General features: G+C 45.2%; 5 protein-coding genes across 9 annotated transcripts; 3 read left to right on the top strand and 2 right to left on the bottom strand.

The window, feature by feature from the left end:
* The first annotated feature begins 6 nt into the window (after window positions 1-6).
* Window positions 7-14551, top strand: hip1rb (huntingtin interacting protein 1 related b). Of its 2 annotated transcripts, none has more exons than XM_037482444.2 (32): window positions 7-738; window positions 5549-5612; window positions 5771-5913; window positions 6202-6258; window positions 6431-6511; window positions 6643-6719; window positions 6876-6937; window positions 7354-7494; window positions 7610-7667; window positions 7750-7825; window positions 7981-8148; window positions 8226-8281; window positions 8367-8439; window positions 8814-8997; window positions 9090-9178; window positions 9261-9377; window positions 9450-9551; window positions 9656-9850; window positions 10448-10595; window positions 10679-10765; window positions 10865-10972; window positions 11091-11227; window positions 11629-11739; window positions 11847-11905; window positions 12011-12041; window positions 12125-12187; window positions 12313-12413; window positions 12507-12612; window positions 12719-12842; window positions 12921-12982; window positions 13167-13397; window positions 13487-14551. In XM_037482444.2, exons 1-32 carry the CDS (start codon window positions 646-648, stop codon window positions 13493-13495), a joined length of 3213 nt encoding a protein of 1070 aa, XP_037338341.2. In that variant the 5' UTR covers window positions 7-645; the 3' UTR covers window positions 13496-14551. The 2 variants fall into 2 exon arrangements, with proteins under 2 accessions (XP_037338341.2, XP_037338342.2); XM_037482445.2 differs by lacking the exon at window positions 7-738 and adding an exon at window positions 2955-3160.
* A 618-nt stretch (window positions 14552-15169) lies between these two features.
* LOC119224951 (RILP-like protein 1) lies at window positions 15170-18179 on the top strand. 2 transcript variants are annotated; one of them, XM_037482446.2, is made up of 8 exons: window positions 15170-15673; window positions 16071-16221; window positions 16478-16596; window positions 16687-16962; window positions 17058-17231; window positions 17363-17520; window positions 17597-17695; window positions 17824-18179. In XM_037482446.2, exons 1-8 carry the CDS (start codon window positions 15383-15385, stop codon window positions 17912-17914), a joined length of 1359 nt encoding a protein of 452 aa, XP_037338343.2. In that variant the 5' UTR covers window positions 15170-15382; the 3' UTR covers window positions 17915-18179. The 2 variants fall into 2 exon arrangements, with proteins under 2 accessions (XP_037338343.2, XP_037338344.2); XM_037482447.2 differs by having other exon boundaries at window positions 15663-15785.
* Window positions 18180-18719: 540 nt separating this feature from the next.
* rilpl2 (Rab interacting lysosomal protein-like 2) lies at window positions 18720-21150 on the top strand. The gene is made up of 4 exons (XM_037482456.2): window positions 18720-19227; window positions 19306-19457; window positions 19991-20113; window positions 20446-21150. The coding sequence occupies exons 1-4, from the start codon at window positions 18793-18795 to the stop codon at window positions 20465-20467; spliced, it is 732 nt and encodes a 243-aa protein (XP_037338353.1). The 5' UTR covers window positions 18720-18792; the 3' UTR covers window positions 20468-21150.
* Window positions 21151-21361: 211 nt separating this feature from the next.
* Window positions 21362-24341, bottom strand: kmt5ab (lysine methyltransferase 5Ab). Of its 2 annotated transcripts, none has more exons than XM_037482449.2 (8): window positions 24199-24341; window positions 23867-23967; window positions 23146-23284; window positions 22738-22930; window positions 22567-22651; window positions 22423-22482; window positions 21967-22157; window positions 21362-21572 (listed from the first exon to the last, which is right to left on the bottom strand). In XM_037482449.2, exons 1-8 carry the CDS (start codon window positions 24206-24208, stop codon window positions 21362-21364), a joined length of 990 nt encoding a protein of 329 aa, XP_037338346.2. In that variant the 5' UTR covers window positions 24209-24341. The 2 variants fall into 2 exon arrangements, with proteins under 2 accessions (XP_037338346.2, XP_037338345.2); XM_037482448.2 differs by lacking the exon at window positions 24199-24341 and adding an exon at window positions 24057-24075 and having other exon boundaries at window positions 23867-23962.
* Window positions 24342-24645: 304 nt separating this feature from the next.
* Window positions 24646-25971, bottom strand: mtrfr (mitochondrial translation release factor in rescue). 2 transcript variants are annotated; one of them, XM_037482450.2, is made up of 3 exons: window positions 25793-25971; window positions 25404-25685; window positions 24646-25095 (listed from the first exon to the last, which is right to left on the bottom strand). In XM_037482450.2, the coding sequence occupies exons 2-3, from the start codon at window positions 25683-25685 to the stop codon at window positions 24865-24867; spliced, it is 513 nt and encodes a 170-aa protein (XP_037338347.2). In that variant the 5' UTR covers window positions 25793-25971; the 3' UTR covers window positions 24646-24864. The 2 variants fall into 2 exon arrangements, with proteins under 2 accessions (XP_037338347.2, XP_037338348.2); XM_037482451.2 differs by having other exon boundaries at window positions 25802-25969.
* Window positions 25972-26516: the final 545 nt, after the last annotated feature.

Raw genomic sequence — 26516 nt, 5'->3', positions numbered from 1 at the left:
CAGGTACCTCAGGTTACATCAGCCAGTTGGGGTTTGTAGTCCCTACAGAGAAAGAAAAGAGACTATAATTGCCTTTTCTTTAATGTACCCTTGTTGGAACCGGACATGGTGATTTGTAGGATGCTTTATTTGTGTGTCCTTGTGTCACAGATGTCTTTTCTAGTTTGAGCATCTCTTCCTGCTTTTCCTCCCACAGCCGTTTACTGTCATGGTAGAAGCAGATGAAATCTCGAAAGTTAAAATATGAGTAATCCGCTTTTTGTTTTGATTTGATGGCGGTGACGTCACTGCACGCAGCTGAGAGGGACAGGGGGCAAACACACAATCTAAAGAAAGGACAACAACGCTGATTTAAAAACACTTAGCTACGATGATGGTGGCGGCAGAAAACGACGACGACGATGATGATGATGATGATGACGACAACGATGGGGATGATTTCCTCCGCCGAGGGGGAGGATCCATCGACGTAACGCACCCATCGCTCTTCCTCCTTCAGCCGCGGTGCAGCAGCAGTGAGTCCGCAGCCCGGAGGTGTCCAGCGGGGGGGTCTCGGTAGAACGACGCGCCGCTCACATCTCCTCCGAAGGCGACACGGCCCTTCGGCGTGAAGCTCTCTCCGGTCGGTGGTGAAGGCGTCGCGGGATGAGCAGCATGAGGCACGGGCCCACGCGGGCGAAGAGCCGGCGATCCGAGGTCAACCTCGGCGCGGAGAAGGAGCATTTTGACAAGCAGCAGGTAAAAACAGCTCCATACGAGGGACGAGGGACGAGGGGGGGTTTGGTAAGAACCGGGACGGGCTTTCACTTGGTGACCGTGCGTGCGCGTGCGCGTGTTCACAGAGAAGCGCAGCGCGCAGGCCACGTTTCCAATTAACACCTTAACCTGGGATTTGGGTGTTTTAAAATGTGATTTGAAAGTGCGGTTTTTTATCAGGCGCGTTGGTTTGTGAGTGTGTTTGTTGGACTGTTGTCCTGGTTTAATTCTCTCTGATAGCGGCACCAAAACTGCTACCTGCAAGCTATGAAAAACTCAACAATGTCCACAAAGACTAACGTGGAACACGCATCTTGTTTGGTACAACAACCCTAACCCAGATCAAAAGATCGCAAAAATAAGGTGGACAATGTGTGTTTAGTGTTTAGTGGTGATCCCCCCCCCCCCTTTTTTAAACGTAAATCCGTCCTCCTGACCAGAGGCTGAGCACTGAAAGCCCCACATGTCCATCCTGTTGTCTCTGTGCCACACAGAGCCGTCTGGGAAGCGGCATCATGCTGATCAGGTCTTTCCTGTTGGGCTTCTCTCCCTCCCACACAGACACGAGGTGTTTCCACCTGTAGGTTCCCTTAAACTAAACAAGCTGGTGTAGGAGCCTCCTTCACTGAGTCTGAAGCACTTTCCTTTCACCGAAGGAAGGAGGTTGGTGCTCTGTGGTTTTTGGGAATGACCTCACTGCAGTCCTCTGCTGAGTCACGTCATGTCCTCTTTACCATCAAGGATACTGTGATGCAGACGGTAATGTTGACCAAGTCTGCTGAAGTCCTGGCGGGGGCCCGGACTCTCACGTAAATGTGAGATTCAGACGAGGTGGAGTCAGTGCACACACTGTGCCTGGGAGGTTCCCCCTCGCAGCACATTCAGTGCTACGCTATCTAACATGGGCCGAGCTTTCCCTCTGCTCGCCTTTTATTCCTCTGTCACCGTGCTGTTTGCTTATGAAGCAGAGAGGCTTCAACCCTCTCATCTGCACCCACACTTTCTCACAAGCAACAACTACAACGTGTCTGTGGCCCCGAGTTCACTTGTTCAGATCAAACGGCATCAAGTTGTGATCTTAAATCTCCTCATGTGTGTGTGTGTGTGTGTGTTTCCAACCTATGTGCAACTGGTAACGTTTAAAGTTTTGAACTTGTCATCTTGTTTCATTAAATGACTGTTTAGTGTCACTGCTCAGCTGAATGACACCTGATTACTGGTAGTTTAGCAGACTCAACTACTTGCAAATTGTACAGACTAAGCAACTTTAAAATGGTACATCGGGGAAATATTTCCTCCTTGAGTGTAGTTGGACTCCCTCATATCACAGATTCATATTTATTATCCTGGTCATGGAGTATTTGTGACTCATCAAATGCTTTTGGAGAAAACTCCTGCTGCAGCTCGCTGTCACTCCTCCAGCGCTCTTCCTCTGTGTGTTGACCTCGGTACCAAGGTGAATGAAGTGTGTGTGTGTGTGGTGTTTGCTTTCCCTCGCTCTTGTTGCCTGAGAGAGGGGGGGGGGGGGGATGGGAGTAGGGCAGAAACGCAGCTACTGAGTGGGAGCAGTCAGAGTGAATTAAAAGCATGTTACTCAGGATTGTTCCACGCTTTTAATTAAAAGGCTGATGTTTTTTTAGAACCATGAAAACGCCAATTCCAAAATGTCCTTTCAATATTGACGTCCTCAACACAAAGTAATCGTACCGCCTCGATGATATTTGATGTTTTGCGGCCTGTTCCCCCGTTATGTTATACTGCAAACTCCTAATCCTAAACACCATGTCAATTAGTGACAGTCAGGCTGCTATAGAGCAGTTTGTATTTTGTTGGATATTTGAATGGATGAGGTGCGTGTAAATAATTGACTTAAGTAAGACGGAACCTTATAATGGAACGAAACTGTCTGTGCAATCACTCCAAACCGTTACCATGATAATTTAAACTGTCTTTCCACGCTGTCGGATGGAATGAGCATGAACTAAACTGAAGTGTGGGTTTCTTATGGTTAGTGCCTAGTTTAATCAAAGAAATGGACATGGTTCAACAATGTGACATTAATACATTGTGAAAGTAGGTTTTTTTTAAAGCATTTAATCAGAGAAAAAAAGATCAATGAATTGTGTTTGACTCACATCTTCCGCTGCTGAAAAGCAGACGCCTGGTGAATCGCTCGCCTTCCTGTCATTGGTTCATTGGTTCATCGGTTCACCTGGCCAATAGGTGTGCGCTGTGCTGAACACCCTTTGTGACCTTGTCCCCCGGAGCCCCCGCCTGTTGAATTAAGCTGATAAGGAGCTGCAATAAGTGCTCTCGTCTCGGGGCAGCGTGCAGTGAGGAGCGGCTCAGCCACGCCACCATGTCCAAGCACATGGACACGCTGCTGAAAGGCAGAGATGACCAGGTAAGGCCGGCCGGAGGTCTTCATGCAGCCTGGAGGCTGCTGGTAGCTTCCGTAACGCTAGCTGCCAGCAGACCGCATGGCTAAGGATTAGCCGGGATGTCCCCCCCCCCTGAGGGCTCACTGACCCCCCCCCTGAGGGCTCACTGACCCTGGGACCGAGTGCAAACTGCAGCAGCTCCTGGGCCCCCGGGCCAAATCGCTCAGTAGGTCAAACGTTTTTGGGATTGTCGTCTGAGTAACATTTGCTCGTGGCATTGAGGAAGTGGTTTCCGTGTTTGTGTGAACTGGGCGTGGGTCGAGCATCGCGGGACTAGTTTGTGTGTCGTTGCACAGCTTTTCTCAGTCACTGTGAGAAAATAGTTTGAGTTGTTTTGCGTTAGATTAAACAAAAGTGACTTGTGACGGATAGAAAATGCAGTTGATCAAATAAAACCCTTAAATGATTGGAGATCAGGTTGACTTTATGTTCTGTTGACCAACTTTTTAATCAAGGAAAATGAAAGGCAGTTAAATGACTGATCAATGACTAAAAGGCTTCTGCTGCCGTGTGCTGCCAATGGAACAAGTGCTTGTTACTTCCTGGTAGCCTTCAGTAAAGCAAGATAAGGGAACGCACTCTGCAGCTCCTGGGTACAAAAAAGTGCCCCGTGTTGAAGTAAATGGTTGTGGCCCCCCCGCCCCTCGTGGATCTGAGTACACTACAGCCGCCCGCTGCTCATCGGCCATCTGTTGAGGCCTCAGTGCCAGGCGCTGTGTGCCAGACCCGCGGCCCCCACCTAGCCCCCATGTAGCCCCCACCTAGCCCCCACGTAGCCCCCACCTAGCCCCCACCTAGCCCCCATGTAGCCCTATCTTCTGCCCCAACTGTCGGCCTTCCTCGCCCCAAACAACCCCCCCATTGTCCCCTCCGTGTTTCCACAGTGGCCCTCTGTGCTTTGTAATGTGACCATGTGTATGTTGTGTGTGTGGATTGGGGGGGTTACAGGGATTTTGTAATGTAGTGAAGAGGCCTTTATAGTGTCGACCCCAAATACCCCGAGTGATGTCGTGTACTGGTTTGTGTCATGCTCTGGGTACAGACTGGTGGTTCTGGGAACATCATTTGGGAAGAGAGGCTGACATTGAAGATGCTTTCTCTGTATTTTGGATTAGTCTCTTATGTAACACTGTGATGTGACGCTGGCTTACTGACGTCATGGAGATTATATGCATTTGAAAACATGAGTTTAAATGAAAGTGTACATAAGGAACAAGATTTGAATGAGTTTTTATCTATTTTGGTGCAAACTGGTGAGGATTTGACTCAATAATCACAGGTTTATTAAAGTTAAACAAGCCGGTTCATTTCCACGTCTCAGTCCACCACAGCTTTTAGGCCTAATATCGCTTTGGGTGTCATTGTAGTACCAGGCAATTGTTAATGGCCTTAGGTTGCATAAATACTTGTATAAATAATTGTTGTGTAAGTGACTCAATGTTTTACTTTTTTATTTGATAAGAAATATATATTCTAAATCTGCTGGAATGGAAATGCATTGTACTACATAATACAAGGCGATGCATGTTAACATATTAACATCCCATAGTTTCTCAGAACCATAAATTATATATTTTCATACTTTGTTTCTTCCTGTAAATGTGGTTCAAACTTTCCATCTTCTTTGTTTTCAGTCTTGTGCACTAAAGCAATACATTATTTTGCTTAGAACTGGACAAAGCGTAAAAGAATACAATATTTTGCCTTTTTAGTTTTATACGCAGACTAGATTCATTCTAAAAGCATGAATCCTAATGAAGTCCTTTTTAGTCCCTGGGTACAAACGGGGGGCTGAAGCCCACGGAGCGCTGCCTGCTGTAACATGAGCATCAGGAAGTTGTCCCTTTGCTTCGTATGTTAAGTTCATTCAAACGACTGAATGTCGGTGGGGACGCCGCCGGACTCTTGTCTGTGTGTTTTCTTTGGCTTCCTGCTCCTTCTCTGCAGCGCTGGTTTTACGTGCTGAGCAGGTTGTGACACCACATTATCAGGCAGATCGCATGTGAGGTTATCTTCTAGATGCGGGTTTGTTTTCTCTGATCCGACCTGCCATGAAGAATAACACCACACACCACACACCTTCATGGTTTGCACATTACAGGTAGCGGCATTAGATAGAGAAAAACAAAGTTTGATTTAGAACTTAATCAAGCTGTTTGCCACAAAGAAGCAGCAACAATGCTGAGCTTCACTCTCCTTTAGGTCTTAATGCCTACGGAGTGGGTACAAAAAGTCATTGTTTCTCTGAGTCAGTGCAGCGCAGCTTGTTGTCGGTAGTTTGCTCCACGTCGGTCTTTGAGGTGTGGATCATAAAAGCAAGATTAACTCCTCTCCTCCTCCTCTCCTTTCAGCTGAGCAGCATCAGCAAGGCCATCAACTCCTCCGAGATGCCTGTGAAGGAGAAGCATGCGCGACGTATCCCTTTTAAAAATGTCATCTTATTTCAAACATCAAGAGTGTTGCTGTTCTATTTGTGCTGCCTTCACATCGCTTCTTGTAAGGTCATTCATTTAAGACCCATTCTGGAGGCAGAACATGCAGGTGTACTTGCTTCCTTAAGTGCACGCCAACAGGAATCATCCTGGGGACCCACAGGGAGAAAGGAGCCTACACCTTCTGGTCCTACGCCCTCGGCTTCCCGCTGGCCAGCAGCTCCATTCTCAGCTGGAAGTTCTGCCATGTATTACACAAGATCCTGCGGGACGGACACCGCAATGTACGTCACCTAAAGCCCTTCCTCACTTCCTCTTACTATCCAGGACTCTTTTGAATATTCTGTTAGACGATTGCAGCATCCTGAGTTCAACAAGCTGTGAAACCTCACATGATCCGGTTATTGACTTAATAATGTCTTCATTGGCTCTCTTTCCTATTATTATTTCTGGTAGTAACATCTGGATTGGTTCACTTTTAGACTGTGAATTGAGGCTTTGTGCAAAAGGCGAAAGCGCCATTCATTTAAGTTCATAGCAGGAGTTGGTCATTCAAGTTGTCACCATCACAGGTTCTACAGGACTGCATGAGGCACCACAGCTCTTTGGTGGAAATCGGGAAACTATGGGTGAGTTTTTGTACTTTTCTTATTGAATATTTTCTGAGGATTTCAGAGGAATGCAATTTCAGAAATATACTTTTCAGGTTGACTTGATTTTTTACTTGAGGCTTCCACTCAGCAACACAGAATATGTTAATCAGTATTATTTGTGCTTTATTCTTGGCTTTGTCTTTTTCAGAGGGACCTCCATGACAAATATGGACAGCTGGTAGTTCTGTACACCAGGCTGCTTTGCACAAAAATGGAGTTTCATATGAAGGTGAGAGCTTCCTCTGTCGTATGTTCCTCCTTGTGTCGGGTCAGACGCTGAATGGATGACTCTGCAAATGATATGAATACACAGCGTAAATTGGAATTGACTCTAACCCTCCCAACAATGCACGTCTCCAGCATACAGAAATCCCACCAAACCTGGAAGCCACCGATGAACTCCTGGAGCGCACTGCAGGAAGCGACATCAATAATGTGTGAGTTTCTGGCTGCTGCAGAAAGTGACTTCATCTGTTAAATCTACAGTTCCAATCCAACAAAGCAGCATCTGACAAGCTGCTGCTTTAATTCCACGTGGTCACACCATCATTGTTTGTCCGTGTCTAACCGAGGTGTCGACTTCTCTCCTGCAGCTTCCAGCTCACAGTGGAGGTGTTTGATTACTTGGACGCAGAGTTGAGGCTGGCTGAGACAGGTGAAAAACCATCTCCTACCCTCCCCAGGAGGGAAACTTAAGCTACAGTACAAGGGCTGCGGCCTGGTTACATGAAATATTTATGTTAATAAACTAAGAGCCCTTTGAAGAATAAGGATTATTGTGAGCAACTCTTCCTCATTTCCAGATAGAAACTCATTTTACCGGATGGTCGAGTTAAAACTCGTGTTCAAGGAAACGCCTTCAATTAAAGGACATTAGGTCCATTTCCTGCAGTGCGACTGCAATGGTATGCGCCTCCCATGCCTGCAGGGCGGAGGACCAGCGTAACCGGGCCTCCTCTAAAGGTCGCCACCTAAAGCCTTCTGCAGCTCGGATATTAATGAAAGACGAATGTTTTGTGTGACAGTCGAAAGGGATTCTCAACATTCCTCCCTTTGTGTGATCTCTCCTAGTGATGCGACAACTCAACACATCCATCGCAATCTCCACTCTCACATCAGGCCAGTGTCGGCTGTCTCCACTCATTCAAGTTGTGCAGGACTGTAGTCACCTCTACCACTTCACTGTCAAGCTGCTGTTCAAGCTGCACGCCTGTAAGAACACGGATCATTATCTCTTAATGTAGCCTGGAGCAAGTAATTACTCCTCCTAGCTTTGTACAAGCAAGTTAATCTATTTCCTTGAAGTAATGTGTGTTGTGGATCTCAGGTCTCCCCGCTGACACCTTACAAGGACACCGTGATCGTTTCCATGACCAGTTCCACAGGTGGGACACAACTACATGTGAATGACAGTGGCTGCATCAAAGTTATCTTTTGACATAACGTTGTTGTTGTTGTTGTCTGCAGCCTGAAGACCTTCTTCAATAAAGCCAGAGACATGCAGTACTTCAAGAGGCTGATCCAGATCCCCAAGCTGCCTGATGTAAGAGCTCATAAGGGTGGAGCGAGCCGGCAGGATGTTAATGACCTCTTAATAATACGCCTCCTGTTTGCTACAATCTTATTCACATAGACGCTATGATCTGTTGAAGCTTGCTGTGACCATAAAAAATAAAATGGTAATGTGCCTTTTGTCAGTCCCCACCCAACTTCCTGCATGCAGCCTCGCTGGCTAAGCACGTGAAGCCCGTGGTGGTCATCCCCGAGGAGTACGGAGCAGAGCAACAGGAGGATGACGATGATGACCCCGAGCCGCTCATCGAGGTCAGCGACGTCTCCACATCCAGCCTACAGGCGCAGCCGCAGGTACGGTACAGGCCACATAGTCACTGCACTCGTACCATATCTGTTTAAAACGTATTATTTTCTATTTTCTTTCTTAGCAATTCGACATATTCGACCAGACGTTTGGACCTCCAAACGGAGGCTTCGATGATCGGTGAGCCAGCGTGTTTTTAACTAACGTGATCGTCAGACTATGTTGTTTCAGTTGGCACATTCTGAGTGTGTCTTCTATCCTGCAGGGATCTCCAGATTGAGAGCTACAAGCAGGACATGGAGCTACTGAGAGCAGAGCTGGAGAAAATCAAAGCAGAGGTATGGACTGTTGATACAGAATCTCCCCTTTTCAGGCTTCTATTGTGTTCATAGAAGAGGCAGCAGAGGGCTTTATTATCTACGTGAAAGGAATCTGGGTCACATGTTGGGTGTATGCAAATCCTGTGCCTGGCAAGCAGTCTCTAAACGAGACAGAGGTGTCTAGTTTTTTAATATATATATATATATATATATATATATATACAGTATCAACGTGGGTGTGATCAATAACATTATGATGTTGCGTTTCTTAGAAGTGAGCCAGCGGCCTTGGTGTTGTGCATCCTGACCCACTGACCTATTTAACCCAACTTAATCTGCACTGACACCGGTAGATTTACTGAAAGGACGATCTCTCTCTTGCCGTCCTCCAGGCCCAGCGCTACGTCACACAGCTGAAGTCTCAGATCAACAGTCTGGAGGCCGAGTTGGAGGAGCAGCGGGCCCAGAAGCAGCGTGCGCTCGTGGAGAATGAGCAGCTGCGCATGGAGCTGGAGGCGACGCGGCGCCGGAACGCAGAACACGAGAGCACTCAGGCCGTGTTCGTTGAAGCCGAAAGTAAAACGCCGAGTCCATTCTGTCTCTTGCGTAGACTGACTAAAAGCGGCCGAGCGCCTGCATCGACGCTGACGTCTGTCTTTGCTGTGCAGGCAGGGCGCAGGCCACTGAGCAGCGCTACAACAAGCTGAAGGAGAAGCACACGGAGCTGGTGGCCAGCCACGCCGAGCTGCTCCGGAGGGTACAGACACACCTCGGACCACCGATGCCATGTCGGCACCTGGCCCTGTGTGGCAACGCTGAACGTGTTCCTGTGCCCACAGAGTGCAGATACTGTGAGGATGCTATCTGCAACCCAGCAGACCCAGGAAGAGGTGGAGAGGACCAAAATGCAGCTGGCGTTTGAGGTTGATCGAATTAAACAGGAAGCTGACATGAAGGTCGGTGTTGCTTCTTCACACGAGCTCGGAGGTTCTCCAGGTAGTGATTTAAACAAGGCTGTCTTATTGTAGCTGGATGAAAAGAAGTTTGAAATGGAGAAGCTGAGGAGGGAGCTGGATGAGAAGATGGCAGAAGTGATGCGCATCAGAGGCACTCTGAAGGACCGCGAGAAGGTGTGTTCAGCTGGAGGCTCGAGTGTCATGTGACACACACCCAGATGGACTTTCTTTCCGACGCAATCTGCTTCCCTCACCGCTCTCTCTCCCGTTTTTGCCAGACGTCGGACCAAATGAACAGCTCGGTGACGGCTCTGCAGGCGGAGAAGGAGCGTCTGATGCGATCTGTGAGCGAGAAGGAGGCGGAGCTGTCGACTGTGCGGCAGACTGCGCAGGTGCAGCAGTCGTCACTTCAGCAGGAGCGCGAGAGGAGCAGCAGGGAGCTGGGAGAGCTGCAGGGCAAACTGCAGGAGAAGGTCAGTCAGGACCGTCGCCCTGAGCTCAGCAGCGAGAACGAGTCTCCGCTTACTCTAGAGTCACCTGTACAATATAAACCTATTCGGACTACTATAAGACCATCCTAATGAATACAGGAACAGGTATTTTGTTCAAAGTTGGTCTTAAGGGAAGTCTATACCATAGCAAAGAGTCATCTGTGGAGTAAATTAACTTGAGGATCAATAGAATAGCTTCAGTTTACATAAATAGTCTTCAGACCATCAGCCAAATGGATGTAATCAATATAAAGCTCTTGACATACATTCTAAGAAATGCAAAGAGTTATGAAGGAATACTTTTTGTTTTTTCTTTAGAATGAATATTTGCCAGCAGAATGTGGGTAGAGAGTTGATGGATTTACAGAGCAGTGCTTCTGGACCCTGTCCTTCACTGTAGAGAAGAGCTTTACTCGCTGCACCTAAATAAGGGCAAAACAAACACTCGCTTCAATTGGTGATTTAAGTCTATTAAGTAAATCTTGTTAATGATGGTTATAAAACAAAATGAATCTGTGTAGTTTCCATTTGTCAGTATTAATCCACATACGTGTGCGTTGTCATGTGTGGTACCTTCAGACGGGCCTGGAGGAGCAGCTGAAGCAGAAGCTTCTGCAGGATCAGTTTTCCATGCTGCAGGGCACCGTCACCGAGGCGGAGAACATCATCCAAGACGCTGTTGCAAAACTCGATGATCCCCTTCATATACGCTGCACCAGCTCTCCAGGTCTGACCTCATTTCAACAGACCCAAACTGATAAGATAACACCAAAGCCACTCCAACAAATCTTGTTTGACCTTTAAACACAGATTACCTGGTCAGCCGGGCGGAGGCGACGCTGGGCTCCGTGGACAAAGTGAAAAGGGGCCATGCAGATTATCTGAGTAACTTGGGCGGTGAGTCTTCTCTGCCTCTGATCCAACGTGATCTCGCTGACCTCATGGCACTTTGTGTATGTGGGCTGCTGCTCTCTTACGGCTTGCTCTTGTAACCAGATGCTGGGGGGCTGCTGAGGGCTCTGACCCAGTTCTCCCACTTGGCTGCGGATACGATCATTAATGGCAGCGCCACTGCACACATGGCACCCCCTGACCATGCAGACCGTAAGCACTTTACCTGACATCACATTGGTTGTATAGCTATTTATTAACCACACCGTTCAGTACCATGTATGTCCAGCCACCAAATGATGCCCAATAGCTGCCTTTTTACAACGAACAGGACTGACGGAGAACTGTAGAAGCTGCGCCACGCAGAGTCTGGAGTTCTTCAAGGACCTGAAGTCCAAGAACACCCTCCAAAAGGCAGACACGGCCTCCATTCGAGTGATTGTCCAAAAGATCCTCCACTTGGGTCAGGTGAGGGACCCTAAAGCAGCAAATCTGAATCTGTATTTTTTATAGTCAGTTCCTGTCCTGGTGTTACTTCACAAGGTGAAATATGACAACAGTTCTTTAAAGAAGTTGGACTTAAGCTGCGATGTGGTCTCAATATATCCACTTAATTATTAGTTTCCATGGAGGCCCAAATAAATATCTGGATTCAGGGTGTCTGCAAAAGCATCAGTGGGTTCTAATGCAGTATTTTGCTGTGGACATACTTTGTTTTTCTACATATGCTATATTGCTACTATATTATTCCTAATATCTAATATCTAAATCTAATATCTACATAAAGACATTTCAGTTCACCAGTGACTTCTTAAGTCTGATGGTGCTGTTTTTGCTTATTCCTAATGGTATTTTCTTGTTTTCTGAAGGAGCTGAGACCAAAGGGCATGGACGTGCGTCAGGATGAGCTTGGAGATCTGGTCGATAAGGAAATGGCTGCAACATCAGCAGCTATTGAGGAGGCTGTCCGCAGGATTGATGTAAGTGATGTGAAGCTCACTTCAAGAGGTGCTGATATCATCTATAAATGTACGGTTTGTATTGGGCAGTGAATTGAATGTAACTGATAAAATGATTTTTTTTAAAGGAAATGATGGATCAGGCGCGAAAGGACACATCAGGAGTGAAACTGGAGGTCAATGAAAGGTTAGTTTATTTTGTAACAAGATGCCTCATCTCTTTAAGTCTAATAAAACTCAAACTGGTGGATACAGTTAGTGCCTTAGTTTAATTTTCTTTTCTTTTTTACAGAATCCTCAACAGCTGTACAGACCTGATGAAGGTACTGCACCTTCAACAAATGTCCCGTGTGTTCTCTTCCATGCTGCATATATCTTAGTTGGTCCTAACGTCTTGTCTTCGTAGGCCATCCGCCTGCTGATCATCTCCTCCACAGACTTGCAGAAGGAGATAGTCGAGGGTTCGAGGGTGAGACCCAACTTTCTTCCTCTGAATCAGTAACTTGCAGCTTTTGTTTCAAACCACGTGCTGCTCTGCTCTCTTCAGAAAATCAACCAACCGGGAGTAACGGTGTCCTTGTTTTTCATGCACAGGGTGCAGCAACCATCAAGGAGTTCTACGCCAGGAACTCTCGCTGGACTGAGGGGCTGATCTCTGCCGCCAAGGCTGTGGGGTGGGGCGCCACGGAGATGGTGTAAGTCATAGCGTCATCGTGTGCTTCTGCCGCTACAACAAAGATTACAGCAGTGCCAGAGTTACATATTCATATTTACTGTGTCCCCCACAGAGAGTCTGCTGATAAAGTCGTGCTGCATACGGGAAAATACGAAGAGTTGATCGTCTGCTCCCACGAGATCGCCGCCAGCACCGCGCAGCTGGTCGCTGCCTCAAAGGTGATTGATCTACGATCAACACAACAATGAAACCTTTCGAGATGCTTTGTATTACACTGTCAACTCTTGTTGGTGTAGCGTCTTAATTGGTGTCCTCTGCACTCAGGTTAAGGCGGAACGCAACAGCAAGAGGCTGTCGGTTCTGCAGCAGGCTTCTCGCCATGTCAATGAAATGGCAGCAAACGTGGTGGCCTCAACAAGGACGGGTCAGGAGCACCTGGAGGAGAAAGGTGGTTACATTTGGATCCGTGCACTAGATCACTGTGGATGTGCATCTGTCTAATAACTTCAATACTTTTCATGCGCAGAAACCATGGACTTCTCTGGGTTGTCCGTCATCAAGTTGAGGAAAGAAGAAATAGAGTCACAGGTCAGTCATGGTCAAAGAACTATGAGGGGTTTTTAATATATTGGGCCATGAATAAATTGAAAGAAAACCTTATTCAGCAACGATGGACTGACCTCATAGAGCTACAGCGACCTGGGATGAGCTTCACGCCCAACTCAAATTGAATTAAATATAGCATAAACGGCGTTATTTTCCTGCCCCTCAGGTGAAGTTGCTGGAACTGGAAAGTCAGCTGGAGAACGAGCGGCTGCGTTTGGGGGAGCTGAGGAAGAAGCACTACGAGTTGGCCGGAGTTCCCTTGGATGCGGTTTCTGAGGGGGGCGGGGACACGGCACTGATGGACCGTCCCGTCACCATGTCGCCAAAACCCAGCAAGCCGGCGCTCATCAAGAAACCCACGCTGGCCCAGAAACCCAACATCCCACCCAAAACCATGGTGAGGGGTGCTCGGGACCAGGATGTGTTGTATGTGACGATGTTTGCTGCACCTGTTGATAATGAACCATCTCCTTCTGTACGTTACAGTTTAAGTGAGGCCTGAAGACAACACGCCAGCCCTGATGGATGGTTGGATCGACTTGCTGTGCCGAGTGAACGTGTGAATCCTTTAAGTTACACGCAGACAATCGTCTCCCTCGTTCTGCTGCTTTTCCTTCCTCCTTTTTTCTTTTTTCTTTTTTGCCAAAATGGATCATAAGACTTATTTTCTGACCCTCAATGCCTGTTACGATTGTGTTTTATTTATCACCCTTTTATAAAAAGGCACATGCTGTCTAGGCTTTTTTTCCAATTTTATTATTTTCTATCAATAATAAAATAATATTTTACTTTAGGCTGGATTTCTTTTTTGCATCACAACGATTTTAAATGACGATGTGCTGCTTTTAGAATAGAAACCTCAATAATAATAAATAATCACCACAAATTGACAGCATATATTGTAGTTTGTAAGTTTTCATCACGCTTTGGACAACCTCTTTGAACACTTTTTAATGTTCATGACTGAGCACCTTTTCGTGTACACTTTTTGCTATTTATGTTTTGGTGGAAGGAAACCTGCGAATCAGGTGTTGTGTGTCCACGTTGCTACAAAACTTTATTTACTATATTACTTAATTCCAGCATTTGCCTTCATGGTGGACAATTTTCCTTTTTATGTGCAAAACGTCTTTCTTTCTTAACCGTACAAGATTGTCTCCGAGGCCTTGGAATGTACTACACTGATACATCAAGTTGTACCTGTTAAGATGTACAGTCTGTATGTACCACTCACACTAAGTATCGTGTGTGTGTGTGTGTGTGTGCGCGCTCAATTATTGGATGTAGGTGTCTTAATTGTCAAATTATTTTCAGCTAAATGAAGCTTTAGGGTAAGTTATTGTATAGTATGAAGGCTTAAGGTCAAGCACTCTCTGCCTTTGGGAGCCGTTCATAAAGGGTCTTAAAATTCCTTTTAAAGTTCTTTCTTTTCCTCTGTATTACATTTCTTTATACAGATCTATTAATATATTTTAGTAAAGGTAGTTTCACCTTAAGAAGTGTACATGTCAAACAGATGAACAATAAATGTGTAAGTGTCCCTCAGTGTAACTTGTCTCTTAAGGTTTTTTTTAGGTCTTATTGGATCAACATTAAAAAAAAGCATTAGATATTTTAACGTCAGTTAAAGTGTTAAGAGAACTTCACTCCTATCGAATTGATTTAGCCCACTTGCTTTTTTTTTAATACAAACTAGAAAAGGTCACCTTTGTCATTGCATGTTTTATTCATTGCATATTCCTGGCTTCCAGTACCTTAACCCCTAAGTAGTAGCCTACTGTGATCGATAGTTAGATCGATAGATAGATCGATGTGCAGAGAAGGTAAAGGGCTTTTTGAGTGAACGTGGAGGTTGGGCTGTTGCGTTCAGGAGCGACAGTAAATATGATCATTCCCGCGAACACAACGGTGAACCTGGTCTGATCATGATGTGTATGTATAGTGATCGTCAAATGAATCAATAAAACCCTATATTGTTATTATAGATCGGTATATGACACTGGTGGTTAAACTGGTAGCTAGTAGCGCTACTGCTTCTTGTTGTCTGGCGCTTTCTTTTTAACTGTATTACAGGTAGACAGTCGGTGTTTAGCTTGTTTAAAATAAAACCAGGCCACACCTAAACGAACCCGTGTCACTTGGATACGAACTTGAATATTCGGTAAGCGGTATGTACGAGTTTTCACGGGTGTCCGTGAAGGCAGCATCAGAAGTTGCGCACTGCGTGCGCCGCTGGTCGTTTAAAGCGTCAAAGTGCTTTAAAAGTTGCGTAGTTAACCCGGTTTGTTGTTTTTAACATCAACGCGAGTCCACTCGGCGGGTCGGAGGGGCGACAGACCGACATGTTCAATGTCGGAGGCGTAAATAAAGCAGAGGGCACACATGGAAACCTGCGTTACGTCATCGTTGGACCGACCCGCGGCGCAGCTGACGGTCACGGACGTGTACGACATAGCGGCGGGGCTCGGGCGGGAGTTCGAGCGGGTCATCGACAGGTTCGGGTGCGAGTCCCTGGTCGGAGTGGTGCCCAAAGTGGTGCGGGTGCTGGAGCTGCTGGAGGCCCTGGTGAGCAGCGCGGCCGCCGGGCATGAGGCCGAGGAGCTGCACCGGGAGCTGGGTCGTCTGCGGCAGGAGCGCAGCGAGCGATGCGCGCAGGAGAAGAAGCACCAGAAGGTGTTTGCTCTGTGTCTGTTGTAATTTGATGTATTCTTTTACCTTTATGGGTAGCCCAAGTCACCGACTCCCATCCACGATGACGAAGGAAAGCAACAAATCCCCTTTAAAAGTAATGCATTTGAAATCTTCACATTTCTGGAATCCGTCATCAGTCATTAACTGTTTAACCTTTCAATCAATTCGGTAGTATTTGTGTCACAGCTTTCCTACACAATATTTCTATATGACTATACTATTGCATCAGCATAGCAAACTATTCTATCATAGTAATAAGGGAGAAATTTACACTATACATTACAACATTATCATTAAAAGCACCGTTTCAACAAACTCTAAACTAAGCAATTTTGCAGGCAGCTTAACTTTAATCGTATGCTTCGTCCCTTGTTCTCAGGAGCTGGAGCTGCTGGAGGATGTGTGGCGAGGAGAAGTGCAGGACCTGCTCTCTCAAATCAACCAGCTTGACGCAGAGAACCAGAAGCTGTTAGTGAGCCTCTCGCTCAGAGAGTGCTGCGTCCCAGAGGAACAGCTGCAGCAGCAGGAGGGTGGGTCTCTGCCCGTCCACTCAACCAGGATTTTAACTAATGTGGAATACAAAAAACCCCACTGCTTTTACTTATGATGCCAGTTATTTCCTAATGTTTAACTTTCAAATGATACGGTGATCCCATACGACAATATCAACATTAATGAGGGGATTGGGTAACAGCCATCACCAGACAGGTCAACAGTTAATAGGGTTTTCCTGCTATGTATTATGTTGCATTTGTTTTTTAATGTTTTTCTGTATGATTTACACAGAAATGTCAGAGAAGGACAGGCAGGTGATGAAGAAGCTGAAGGACTCGGTGAATAAGCAGAGGGAGGAAATCCGGTCTAGAGACCATGAACTGACACTTAAAAACGAGGATATTGAGGCGGTGAGGATTCAGACCTCATACAGCACGGTTTACACTTTACCTCCCTAACCCAGTTTTGTGAGGTCATAATCTACATCATCTCAACAACAGCTCCAGATGCAGCAGCAACGGGTGATCAGAATCAACCAGGATCTTCGTCACAGGATCGGCGTGATGGAGGCTCAGGGCAAGTCTCTGATCCAGCAGAGGGCTGAGCTGGAGGCTGCAGCCCAGGCCCGGCAGCAGGAGCTGGTCGCTGTGCAGCGGGAGGTCACAGGGCTGAGAACAGAGCTGCGGAGGAGGGAAATGGAGGAAGAGGTCGCTGATATAGAAGAATCCTCTATTAGCCGATCCGGGATCTCACCGCCTGCACCGTCGCTGGTGCCGGTGAGACCATGCACACAGACCTTCTGAAGTTGGGTTTGAGCATCGCTGATTAAGTCTGTCAGGTTTTAAGTGGATGCTTTGTTTTACCAATCCAGTCGTCTCCATCTAACTCCATCCAAGCACGTTCAGTGTGGGTGGAGTGTGGAGCGGACCCCGGCTTTCTGGCAAACTGCTTTGAGCGCGACGAGAGTCCTTCACTTCTCCCAAGGTCATCAAAAAGACTAAATATTGAGGAAGAGGGGGACAAGGACACGAAGACATCCTCACTGGTTAGACCTGTTGAGCTCCGCTCTGTACACCGTCTAAAGCATGATCGTACTGTCACCCTGTTTGTCGCTACTGGCATCTTGGATAAAGTTCCTATTCCATAAAATATTTGCATAAACATATATTTTTGCAGAAGGAATGGGACGATACGGAGCCCGAGACCGACAGCCCGGAACACGACGCAAACAAACCTCGCTTCACCCTGCAGGAGCTGCGGGACGTCCTGCAGGAGAAGAATGAGCTCAAGGCCCAAGTGTTCTTGCTACAGGAGGAGCTAGCACATTACAAAAGGTACAACACGTTATCTCAACCACTCAAGTGACACCGATGCCAAAGTTATCGATGACCTCTTTTACGTCTCTCTCAGCGAGGAGTTTGAGGATGACATCAGCTTCATGGTGTGTCCTCCATCTCCGCCCCCAGTGTCCGGTTCCATTGATCAGGCTGAATCAGGCATTAGAAGCTTGTAAGTAATTGTGGCCTCTCACCTCCTTGTTTTTTTCTTTTCTTTAGTTGGTTTAGGTTTACATTATTCTGATCACAACACCGTGTCTTAGACTCTTTATGTTGTTTTTCTAAATGTCCCTCCTCCAGGATCTTCACTGCCATCATGCCGATGGTGGCAGCCGGCCTGATTGCAGATGATCCAACATTGTTGCCCATAAGAAGACTTTTTTTTGTATGACCTTGCATTGAATTATTTTTTTTCCACCGTGCAACAGGTTGTCAATAGACATATTTACCAGAATGTATTAAGTTTCAGAATTACTTTCAAAAGAATTTCCATTTAAAACTAAATTTGTATGGGTTTTAAATAGTGTAATAAATGACGTCCACTTTAATGATACAACTTTGCATTAATCACCTCAAAGACATTGTGAGATACATTTACACCCAGTTTTCACACTACATGGCTTCAAAATACATAAAGTCTATCAATGCATTTCTCAGAGGATGAATTGTCTTTTTCTTTGATTATAGACATAAAATGTCGGTCTAGCTTCTTTAAGACTATTACATGGAATATCTTGTGTCACTTATGTTTAAGTGATGTTAAGATGTATAAGAAATGCAAAGTGTGGCTCCACCGTCTGTGGTTTACAGCAGTAGAATCCCACGTGTACAAGTACCAAGTATGATATCTTTGTTACACTGAGTGTGGTATATAACTAAACAGAATCACAAAGTTACTGCTATTTTAGCAATGGTTTTCTTTTATAAATACACTACATGCATTATTGTGTTAATTACCCAGCATCCCGTCAATAGTCTCAGCGAGTTTACAACAAACAGCCACCTGTAACTGTGGCGTCTTAATGATGTTATTCAACTATAATAAGACGGCACAGAAGGCCACTGTACATCACATAAACTTACATAAACCACTCCGAACGCGACATACGAAGTGCGAGTGCGTAATTATAACAAAACCATGAAATCCCGTGTTTTCCGGGTGGAAACCTTCCCCTGAGTGAGTCCTCTTGACGCGGAGACGATCTCTGTGCGTACCTGTCGCTGGGATACTTTGCCCTCCTCTTCTGTCCAGAGTCACGCCATTGGTAGATGACTGATGGGGAGGAAGCAAGTTTTTACCTTCTGCCACTGGACTCTGTGTTGAACTCGGAAAGAAGGAAAGAAGGAAAGAAGGAAAGGAAGCGACCCCGTACGTACGAAGGAGCCCTCGAGGAGCCGCGTGGTTCCGTCATGGAGTTCGGCGAAGAGCCGTCGCCCGCTTTGGCTTTCGAGAAGGACGCGTTCGAGCTCACGGTTGAAGACGTCTACGACATCTCGTACGTGATCGGACGAGATCTGTTGAAAATAAGCAGCACGGGCGAAGAGGTCTCGGACCTACAGTTCAGAATAGTCCGCGTGCTGGAGATGTTCGAGACTCTGGTCAATAAGTACAACTTGTCTCTGGAGGAGCTGAAAATGGAGCGGGACAACTTGAAGAGCGAACTGGACCGGATCGTGACGGAGAGCTCGTCCGAGCCGGGCACGGTGAGTGTTTACAGCGCATTGGAAGCCACTCGGTACGTGGACGTTCGGAGACGCTTTTCCCTGTGTGCTGTTTAAAAGCAAACGGCGGGTCCGAACCAGCTGCTGGTGGACCTGACGGACCCCAACAGACCGCGCTTCACCATGCAGGAGCTGAAGGAGGTTCTGCAGGAGAGGAACCAGCTCAAAGCGCAGCTCATGGTGGCTCAGGAGGAGCTTCAGCTGTACAAGAGGTGGGATCTAAACTGTGCTTATTGTTGTTTTCCACACTAAAAGTGCATTATTCTGAACGTGTCCAGCTGTGAAAACGACCAGAGGGAGAAATCAACCCCTCAACATGCTTCACAAAGAGCGTATTTATTGCAGATATGTCACGTGTTGCCAATGAAGTGGAAACTGGATGGGTTCTCTGAATGGTACCACTTATTACTTATGTTTCAGGCTGGTGAATTGATTTAAATGGGAATGAGAGGCTGTATATATGCGGCTATATATAAATATATATTCATGTAACACCAGTAAGAGATTTATTTACAAGGACACTGTTCTCCTGTGTTATCCCATCCATATCTGCCATTAGATTACTTTTAAATACAAACATGACATCAGGTTTTCATAGAGACTTATATTATCAGTACATGTTGCTAATTTGACAAATTTAATCCCAAAATAAATAGCAAGAATATCAGCATCGTGGATTTTGAATTACAGATCTTTTTGATGTGCAACACACTTACATTCAAATGAAAGGTACTTTCTTCTGCAGTGGGATTCTGCCACAGACGGAAGCAGCCATGGTGGAGGTGGATCTGGACGCCCCCCCAGAGCACAGCGTGAGTCCAGCATTAACTAACAATGCAAAAGAGGAGAAGACCACCATCGGCAAACTGTGAGTAGAACCACCTGCCTGCAGCATGTCGGTGCCCAACCAAATAGTCCCTTAATGTTAAAGACCTAAACAGGAATATTAAAAGGCAGAAAACAAAGATCTCATTGGAAAGAAGCGCTTGGATGGAAAAGTTTTAAGTGGAATGTATTTAGTAACCACATGACGTTGAAGTGAGCCTCCTAATGAAAGACTTGTGACTGAGTGAGTTCATGCTGACACTAAGAATGTTGAATGAGAGAAAATCGTGTGTCTGACAAACTCCATTCCATTGAGTTAATGTTGCTTTCGTGAACAAACTCCCTCAATTACATCTGGATCTTTTCCATTTTTAGGTTTTCATTCCGGCGAAAATAAGGATCTCAGAAGAACGGACCACGAGACAAACAGGATTTATCGGTGCTTTGCTCATCATTTAACCACTTTTAGGATTTTTATTTTTTACCACGTCTGCTTGTCAAACTAACAAGCACTGTATTTTGTACTGATCATTTTTACCTAAAATAGTTAAACATAGTGGATTAAGTAGAAATATATATTGTGTGTAAAGAAATGAAACTGGAAAGTATTATCTCACCACTGTTAGTGATTATGTTGAAGCCCTCGCACAAAATGAAGTCATTTATAAGCTTAATCATTGATTTGAATTTGACGTGTTCAGATTCAAATCAATGATAAAAGTTTAAAACATTCATCTCATGGAAGTAGACAAATAAGATTGTATTCCTAATTCAGTTAAAGTCCACTCCCAGTGTTGTTGCACATATTTCTAATAAATATATAGCCACACTACGTATTTATTCTGTCAACATTTGCATTCTATAACTAAAAGAAATCAGTTGTAAGGCAAACAAACATTTTGACAAAAGATGACACTTAGGGTGTACATATAGGGTGCGTGCCGTACCTCTATATCTATACAAGTAGGACATTTCAGTAAAATACCTAAATTAAATGGAGGAGCAGATGTCAAATAGTCAACATTTACCATGTGATCGCTGGAATGAAGACAGTTTTATTCCTTCATTTACAGCACGAGTAATAATTTATAAAAGGGCAATTGAATTGTCAATTATTTTCATTACAATTTGAAAAACTCAGTTTGCTTCAATTAGATTGAGAAGAAAAAAAAAATAAATTCAAAATCACACACGCGCCAGTTGATCGTCCTCATTTAAAACTTAGTTCATAAAACCAAATCCTGTGGATGTCTGCATCTATACCTTCATGTACGTGGAGCTGAAAACGCGCTCAGTATTTGAGCCACGGGTGAGCCTGCACAGACGCTCTGCTCCGATCCCCGTAGTCGTACAGGAGCTCTTCCTCTGCGTCGATGTCTCTGGAAGCCACCAGGATGAGATGAGGGCTTCCATCGATGGCGTGAAGCCTAGTTTGACAGTTTCCAGTTTTACTGTGGTTGAGCAGTCTTCCAAGACGGCTCGTTTCCTCCGTGGCGTCCACACTGTACAGCGTGAACAAAGAGATGAGAGAAGTCTTCCTTTTTAATTAAAGCCTTTCGCACCCGTCTCTTTTCTTACTAGGAGACTGCCAAATGAAAGGACCTATTTACTTTAGACAGGGAAGTACAAGGATTTCTTATTAGCTCATTCTGAAACGTTTAGAAATAAGTCAGTCAACCCTAAATGTAAAAAATATCCACAGGTATTTGTGAAGCCGATAAGTTTCTGGTTTTATCTTTGCTTGTAAAGGAAAGTGGGAACATGCAGAGAGATGGGTCCAACATGAAGGTCAATAGAAAACTAAATCCCTTTGATTCAAGAGGAATAGACTAGTGGATGATTTGAAGAAATATAAAGTGATTCAAGTGTTATCCCACATGTCCCGTTTGGACTTACCAGTAGGTCTTGGATTGATACTGAAAGTAGTACATGTAACAGCCTTTCTGGGGATCCTGCGTGTACTGGGCCTCCCTTATTTTAGCCTCAGATAGTTCCAGCAGGTCTCCATGGTACTCCACAACAAACTCTCCCCTTTTGAACAGTTTGGAAGCAAATATCCCTCTTCCTTTTCCTTCTATGTGTTTGATCTGTTGACATTCAGAAGCAGCAATGTGTCACTGATGGCGTTTCTGTACTTCTACTTAAAAATATTAACATTTTGGTTAGAGATTGGTTTTGTTGCACAAAGAATCAGTCAATGGCTGGTTTAATAAATCATATGTTAAGAGAGTACGAATACTTCAAATGCATCCACATGTTACTGGGTAAATATTGAGGTTACTTAACAGAACATTTTGACTATTTACAACCGTCAACATGAAACATGCTTTTTTTAAACCATTAAAACGTTACCTGCATCCCTTCTTCAATGTTGTTCTTTATCAGGTAATCAATGTGTTGATCTTCTTCACTCTGTTGACAGTAATTGGTTCAAAGTTGAACTACCTTAACAGGTAGAAACAATCCCAGCCCATAGGAAACGCTCCTCATACAGACCTTTAACTCGGTCTTGGTTTTTCGGTTACTTCGTCTGATGGGATAATAGTCTGTGACCTTTCTGTTTTGAGCTTTATTCTCCGGCCTGAAAAAGACGTGAAAGTAATGACGTTGTGGAACCACGTTTTCTTTTGTAATAATATTGAAGTTTTTTTTTCTTCGCATGCTTACTTTTTTGCTCCAAGTTTGCGACCGGTTCGACTCCGAGGTTTCACTGGAACTTTGCTGTCTGCTGCAGACGTTGCACTTGTGGTGGACTCTTTTTGCTGAAGCTGTTCAGTGGGTTGTGTTCTGATCACTTGACTGGGGCAGGCCACGTCAAGCTTCTGCTCCCTGGACTCACACTTTATTTCATTGGGTGAATCTAGAGTAAGAAACAAAGAATGGATTTGACAGTGAAGGTCAGTAGATGTTGGTTCAGTGGACGTTCACACGCACAGGAAAGGTTTCTCCTTCACATGCAGCTACGGACCACACCAACATGGGGTGTTTAATAAAAAGGATATCAAATGACCTAAAAATTAACCACACGTCAGATTAGTTGATTCAATTAGTTTTAAATGTTAATTAGGTACCAACCTTTTTTTAATTTTGAAGCGATTACATTAGTTGGATCCGATACTTTTCCCTTCTGGATCAGCATGCTTGAATTGTCGCTCAGGGGGGATCTAGGTTTGCCTGGACTCCGTAAAGTTGAAGTCTCTTTACCTATGCAATCCTGCAAAATATTTTACACTGATAGTTGATTTTATCCTCTGAGGTAAACCTGAGGATTTATATACACATTCACCTAATGGCACGAGATGCATCGCATCTGTCAAAACTGTGCAGAGAACCAGGTTTCTGCTGCATACTGTATTTAATATCTTTATTAGAGTTACCGCCACTTACCATACATGCATGTGAGAAAACTAAGTAAACTGATTAATTCCTAATGAAGACTTGACTGATCTGCCTTCCAACCACCGGAAGTGGTCAACGTTACAACTGTAAACAGAACCACGTCGGATTGGTGGCGTATGAGTTATGATTAAATGTACTTTAAAAGGCTCAGGGCTTACAGCTCATTAAAAACCAGCCCTGTAGAACCGTGTTATTCATTAAGCACATGGGTCCCGTCTCGCTTCACGTAGCTCATCAGGGCCGAGCAGCACAGTGTGGACATTTAGCCTGAAAGGCTCCTCTCTGGGTTACAGTTATATCTGCTGCTATGACGTCATAGGGGGGCAGACTGTTGCAACAACAATACGTTTATTTATGTCATTTTGCAAAGACGAAAGCGTAGAACCACTAAACATACCTTGTTATTTGTCGTTTCGTTTTCCTTGGTGTCCTTTGAGGCAATTTTGGGTGCAACGGAGTCGTCGGGCTTCTTTTCGGTTTTCAGCACACTTTTCTTCCCTTTTAAAAAACACTGAATTGAATAAAAGCACAAACTGCTTCCCAACTCCCGTTACATTATAGAAATAACTACCCTGACCGGCTGGTACCATTAGAACTCTCAGACCAGCTGCGTGCATCTTATCCTTTTGCGTCCTCTTTTCAGCGCTAGCTGGCTGACAGCTAGCAGTGAACTACGGTCACCGAGCCTCGGGAGACCCACACGTGGAGAAACACTTCAGGTGAGGTTACCTTTTGCCATGTCAGGTCCCAGAATAAAAATAGAGGACGCAGTCCACGGGCTCCTCACTTTGCTCCAGTCACTACTTCTGCAACAATGGGGACTAAAGCACTACGCCGTGGAGCGGAGCATGGCCGATTTAAAAACCGTTCTGCGCCTCTCATTGGCTCATTTATTCCGGTGGGAGGGGCACTAGAGTGAATGTAGATCTCTCATTGGCTGTAGCTCGGATCGTCACAGCGCCGGGCAACCAAGTTTCACTTCATTCACGTGTCCCAGTCTACTGTGCCCCCCAAACGCTGCTGTAGTAATATTTAGGAGGCAAACAGCATGCTACTATCTGAAGAAAGTTAACTACCATACTTTACTCAAGCGTGTGTTAAAGTTAATTAATTAACCAGAGCTTAATATATTTACAGCATAATTCAATGAATATAGTGAAGTGAATATAGACTGTATATCACAATGAATGTTTTATTCTGGAGAACTTCTCAACAAATGTAAGAGGAACCATAAATGTTATTCTCCACTTGTCTTTAACTCATTGTACTACAATACAAGGATTATTAGATATACAACAATTGATAATGAACCCTTTTTTTGTTTAGTTACCCAGTCAGTGTAGGCATGAAAACATATAGAACCTCTCAAGTATTGATGTGTTCATTATATATTCTCTAAGCAGTGCCATTTCCAGGTTTGGGGTCTGCAGCCAGAGCCTCTCTAAATAGTCTTTTTCTCTCTAAGTTCTCATTTGCCTTCCTCCTCTTGTCCTGTTTCCTCAGCTCAGACGCTTTCTTCTTCACAAGAACTTCACTGAGTTCCCCTTTATAAACAACATCAAGTTTCTCTCGCATGATTTCTCGAGCACGTTTTCGATTTGTATCCACCGATCTGGTTTGATGGCACTGCAAGGGAAAGAGTACAAGAAATCACATTAACATGGTTAATATATAACCAAACTGAAAGAAGCTCACTAACTTCTAAGCCTACAAGATGTTTCATTTCATTTCAATCACTACATTTCAATGACAATTGTGAATTTGTAACCTTGTAATATGATTTCAAACTACCAGAACCACTGGATGCTGAGGTGAGTAAGATTTTCTCAAGTATGAAACTAAAATTCATCATCATAAACACCCACGTATTTATTCAGCAAATATTACGTAGTGCAACGGACACGTCGTGTTTCACGTTTAAAAACAGCATCGACCTTCACAACGGTGCCACTCGGGATGTGCTTGAGCACCACGCAGTTGCTGGTCTTGTTGGTGGCTTGTCCACCAGGTCCAGATCCCCTCACGAACTGCTCTTCGAGCTCGTCCTCGTTCAGGACGGGGAAGTTCGTCAGGTCCTTTTTGCCGGATGCAAAAACGCACGTCAGTCCGGCTGGAAGCGGCCTGAGCAGCGCAGGGACCCGGCCAGGACCTCCCCACACGACCCGGCCGGACACACAGTGCATACAGCTGATGAACGGGGGGGGCAGCCGCCACATCTGTTACAAAGTGAGAGACAACACGTGGGTTACCAATCAATACGCATCGATCATCGGACCTGAACCTGCTGCTATCCACGCAGGAGTGGAGACTTGTGGGGTATTACGTGTATTACGTGTTCACGGTGACGTGTGTCCACGTGAGTTAGCGCTCGGTCTTCTTCTTTTTCTTCGTTTCCGTCAACAGTGATTCAATCGGAAGGAGTCGTGTTCTTCTTCGTGGCCATGGCGGAATGTCCTCGTGCGGCCTCTGGCGCCACCGTGCGTCGGTTCACCGAGAGACCTCCTGCAGCAAGGGGACACGTTTTAAATGTAATGTAAGGGTGGATCTGCTTGAAAAGCATGATTGGGCCTCAATAGTGGGAAATAGTTACCAAAGTTAACAGGGCCACGTCTTCAACAAGAGAGTCCTCATGTGCAATGTCTGCCTGATCAGGTGTGAAGGAAACGCTCGCTCTCTTTCTTCAGTATATGCGACGTGCATACTCAAAGTTATACAAGTTATTTCATCAGTTGTAACCTTAAGTAGTATAGTAGTATCGTCAATGTGAAAAATATGCTACAGCTTGTGAATTCCACAAAGCCATCCCAGGTGGTTCATATAATCTCTAGACTACTGCTTTGTCGGCTAACTTACTTCAGAGATGTCAGGGTGTCACTGTATGTTATGTCAATATGTTATGCCTGCATAAACATACCAAACCTGCCAGGCCACTACATGGTGCTATGTTAATGTTATTTTGGAAAGGAAGGGGACGTATAAGAACATGATTAGTGTTCACAACAGCCCTTAAGATATGGATGATTGCTTTCTTCTATTGCAATAGTTGT

This window comes from Pungitius pungitius, chromosome 5 (genome assembly GCF_949316345.1).
Source record: "Pungitius pungitius chromosome 5, fPunPun2.1, whole genome shotgun sequence".
Classification (NCBI taxonomy): Eukaryota; Metazoa; Chordata; class Actinopteri; order Perciformes; family Gasterosteidae; genus Pungitius; species Pungitius pungitius.
This window is presented reverse-complemented; position numbering and strand designations above follow the sequence as displayed.

What these genes read in the sequence shown, in the direction of transcription:
- kmt5ab (XM_037482449.2), bottom strand. An exon ending in CGCAAACTTGGAGCAAAAAA is followed by an intron (nt 22,652 to 22,737) that starts GTAAGCATGCGA and finishes CGTCTTTTTCAG; the next exon opens with GCCGGAGAATAAAGCTCAAA. An exon ending in ACATTGAAGAAGGGATGCAG is followed by an intron (nt 22,158 to 22,422) that starts GTAACGTTTTAA and finishes GAATGTCAACAG; the next exon opens with ATCAAACACATAGAAGGAAA.
- mtrfr (XM_037482450.2), bottom strand. Translation starts at nt 25,685, where the DNA reads ATGTGGCGGCTGCCCCCCCCGTTCATCAGCTGTATGCACTGTGTGTCC. An exon ending in CGAGTGGCACCGTTGTGAAG is followed by an intron (nt 25,096 to 25,403) that starts GTCGATGCTGTT and finishes TTTCCCTTGCAG; the next exon opens with TGCCATCAAACCAGATCGGT.
- rilpl2 (XM_037482456.2), top strand. Translation starts at nt 18,793, where the DNA reads ATGACTGATGGGGAGGAAGCAAGTTTTTACCTTCTGCCACTGGACTCT. An exon ending in GCTCGTCCGAGCCGGGCACG is followed by an intron (nt 19,228 to 19,305) that starts GTGAGTGTTTAC and finishes GCTGTTTAAAAG; the next exon opens with CAAACGGCGGGTCCGAACCA. An exon ending in GAGCTTCAGCTGTACAAGAG is followed by an intron (nt 19,458 to 19,990) that starts GTGGGATCTAAA and finishes TTTCTTCTGCAG; the next exon opens with TGGGATTCTGCCACAGACGG.
- hip1rb (XM_037482444.2), top strand. Translation starts at nt 646, where the DNA reads ATGAGCAGCATGAGGCACGGGCCCACGCGGGCGAAGAGCCGGCGATCC. An exon ending in GCCTACAGGCGCAGCCGCAG is followed by an intron (nt 8,149 to 8,225) that starts GTACGGTACAGG and finishes TTTCTTTCTTAG; the next exon opens with CAATTCGACATATTCGACCA. An exon ending in CTCTGAAGGACCGCGAGAAG is followed by an intron (nt 9,552 to 9,655) that starts GTGTGTTCAGCT and finishes CGTTTTTGCCAG; the next exon opens with ACGTCGGACCAAATGAACAG.
- LOC119224951 (XM_037482446.2), top strand. Translation starts at nt 15,383, where the DNA reads ATGGAAACCTGCGTTACGTCATCGTTGGACCGACCCGCGGCGCAGCTG. An exon ending in AGGAGAAGAAGCACCAGAAG is followed by an intron (nt 15,674 to 16,070) that starts GTGTTTGCTCTG and finishes CCTTGTTCTCAG; the next exon opens with GAGCTGGAGCTGCTGGAGGA. An exon ending in ACAGCTGCAGCAGCAGGAGG is followed by an intron (nt 16,222 to 16,477) that starts GTGGGTCTCTGC and finishes TGATTTACACAG; the next exon opens with AAATGTCAGAGAAGGACAGG.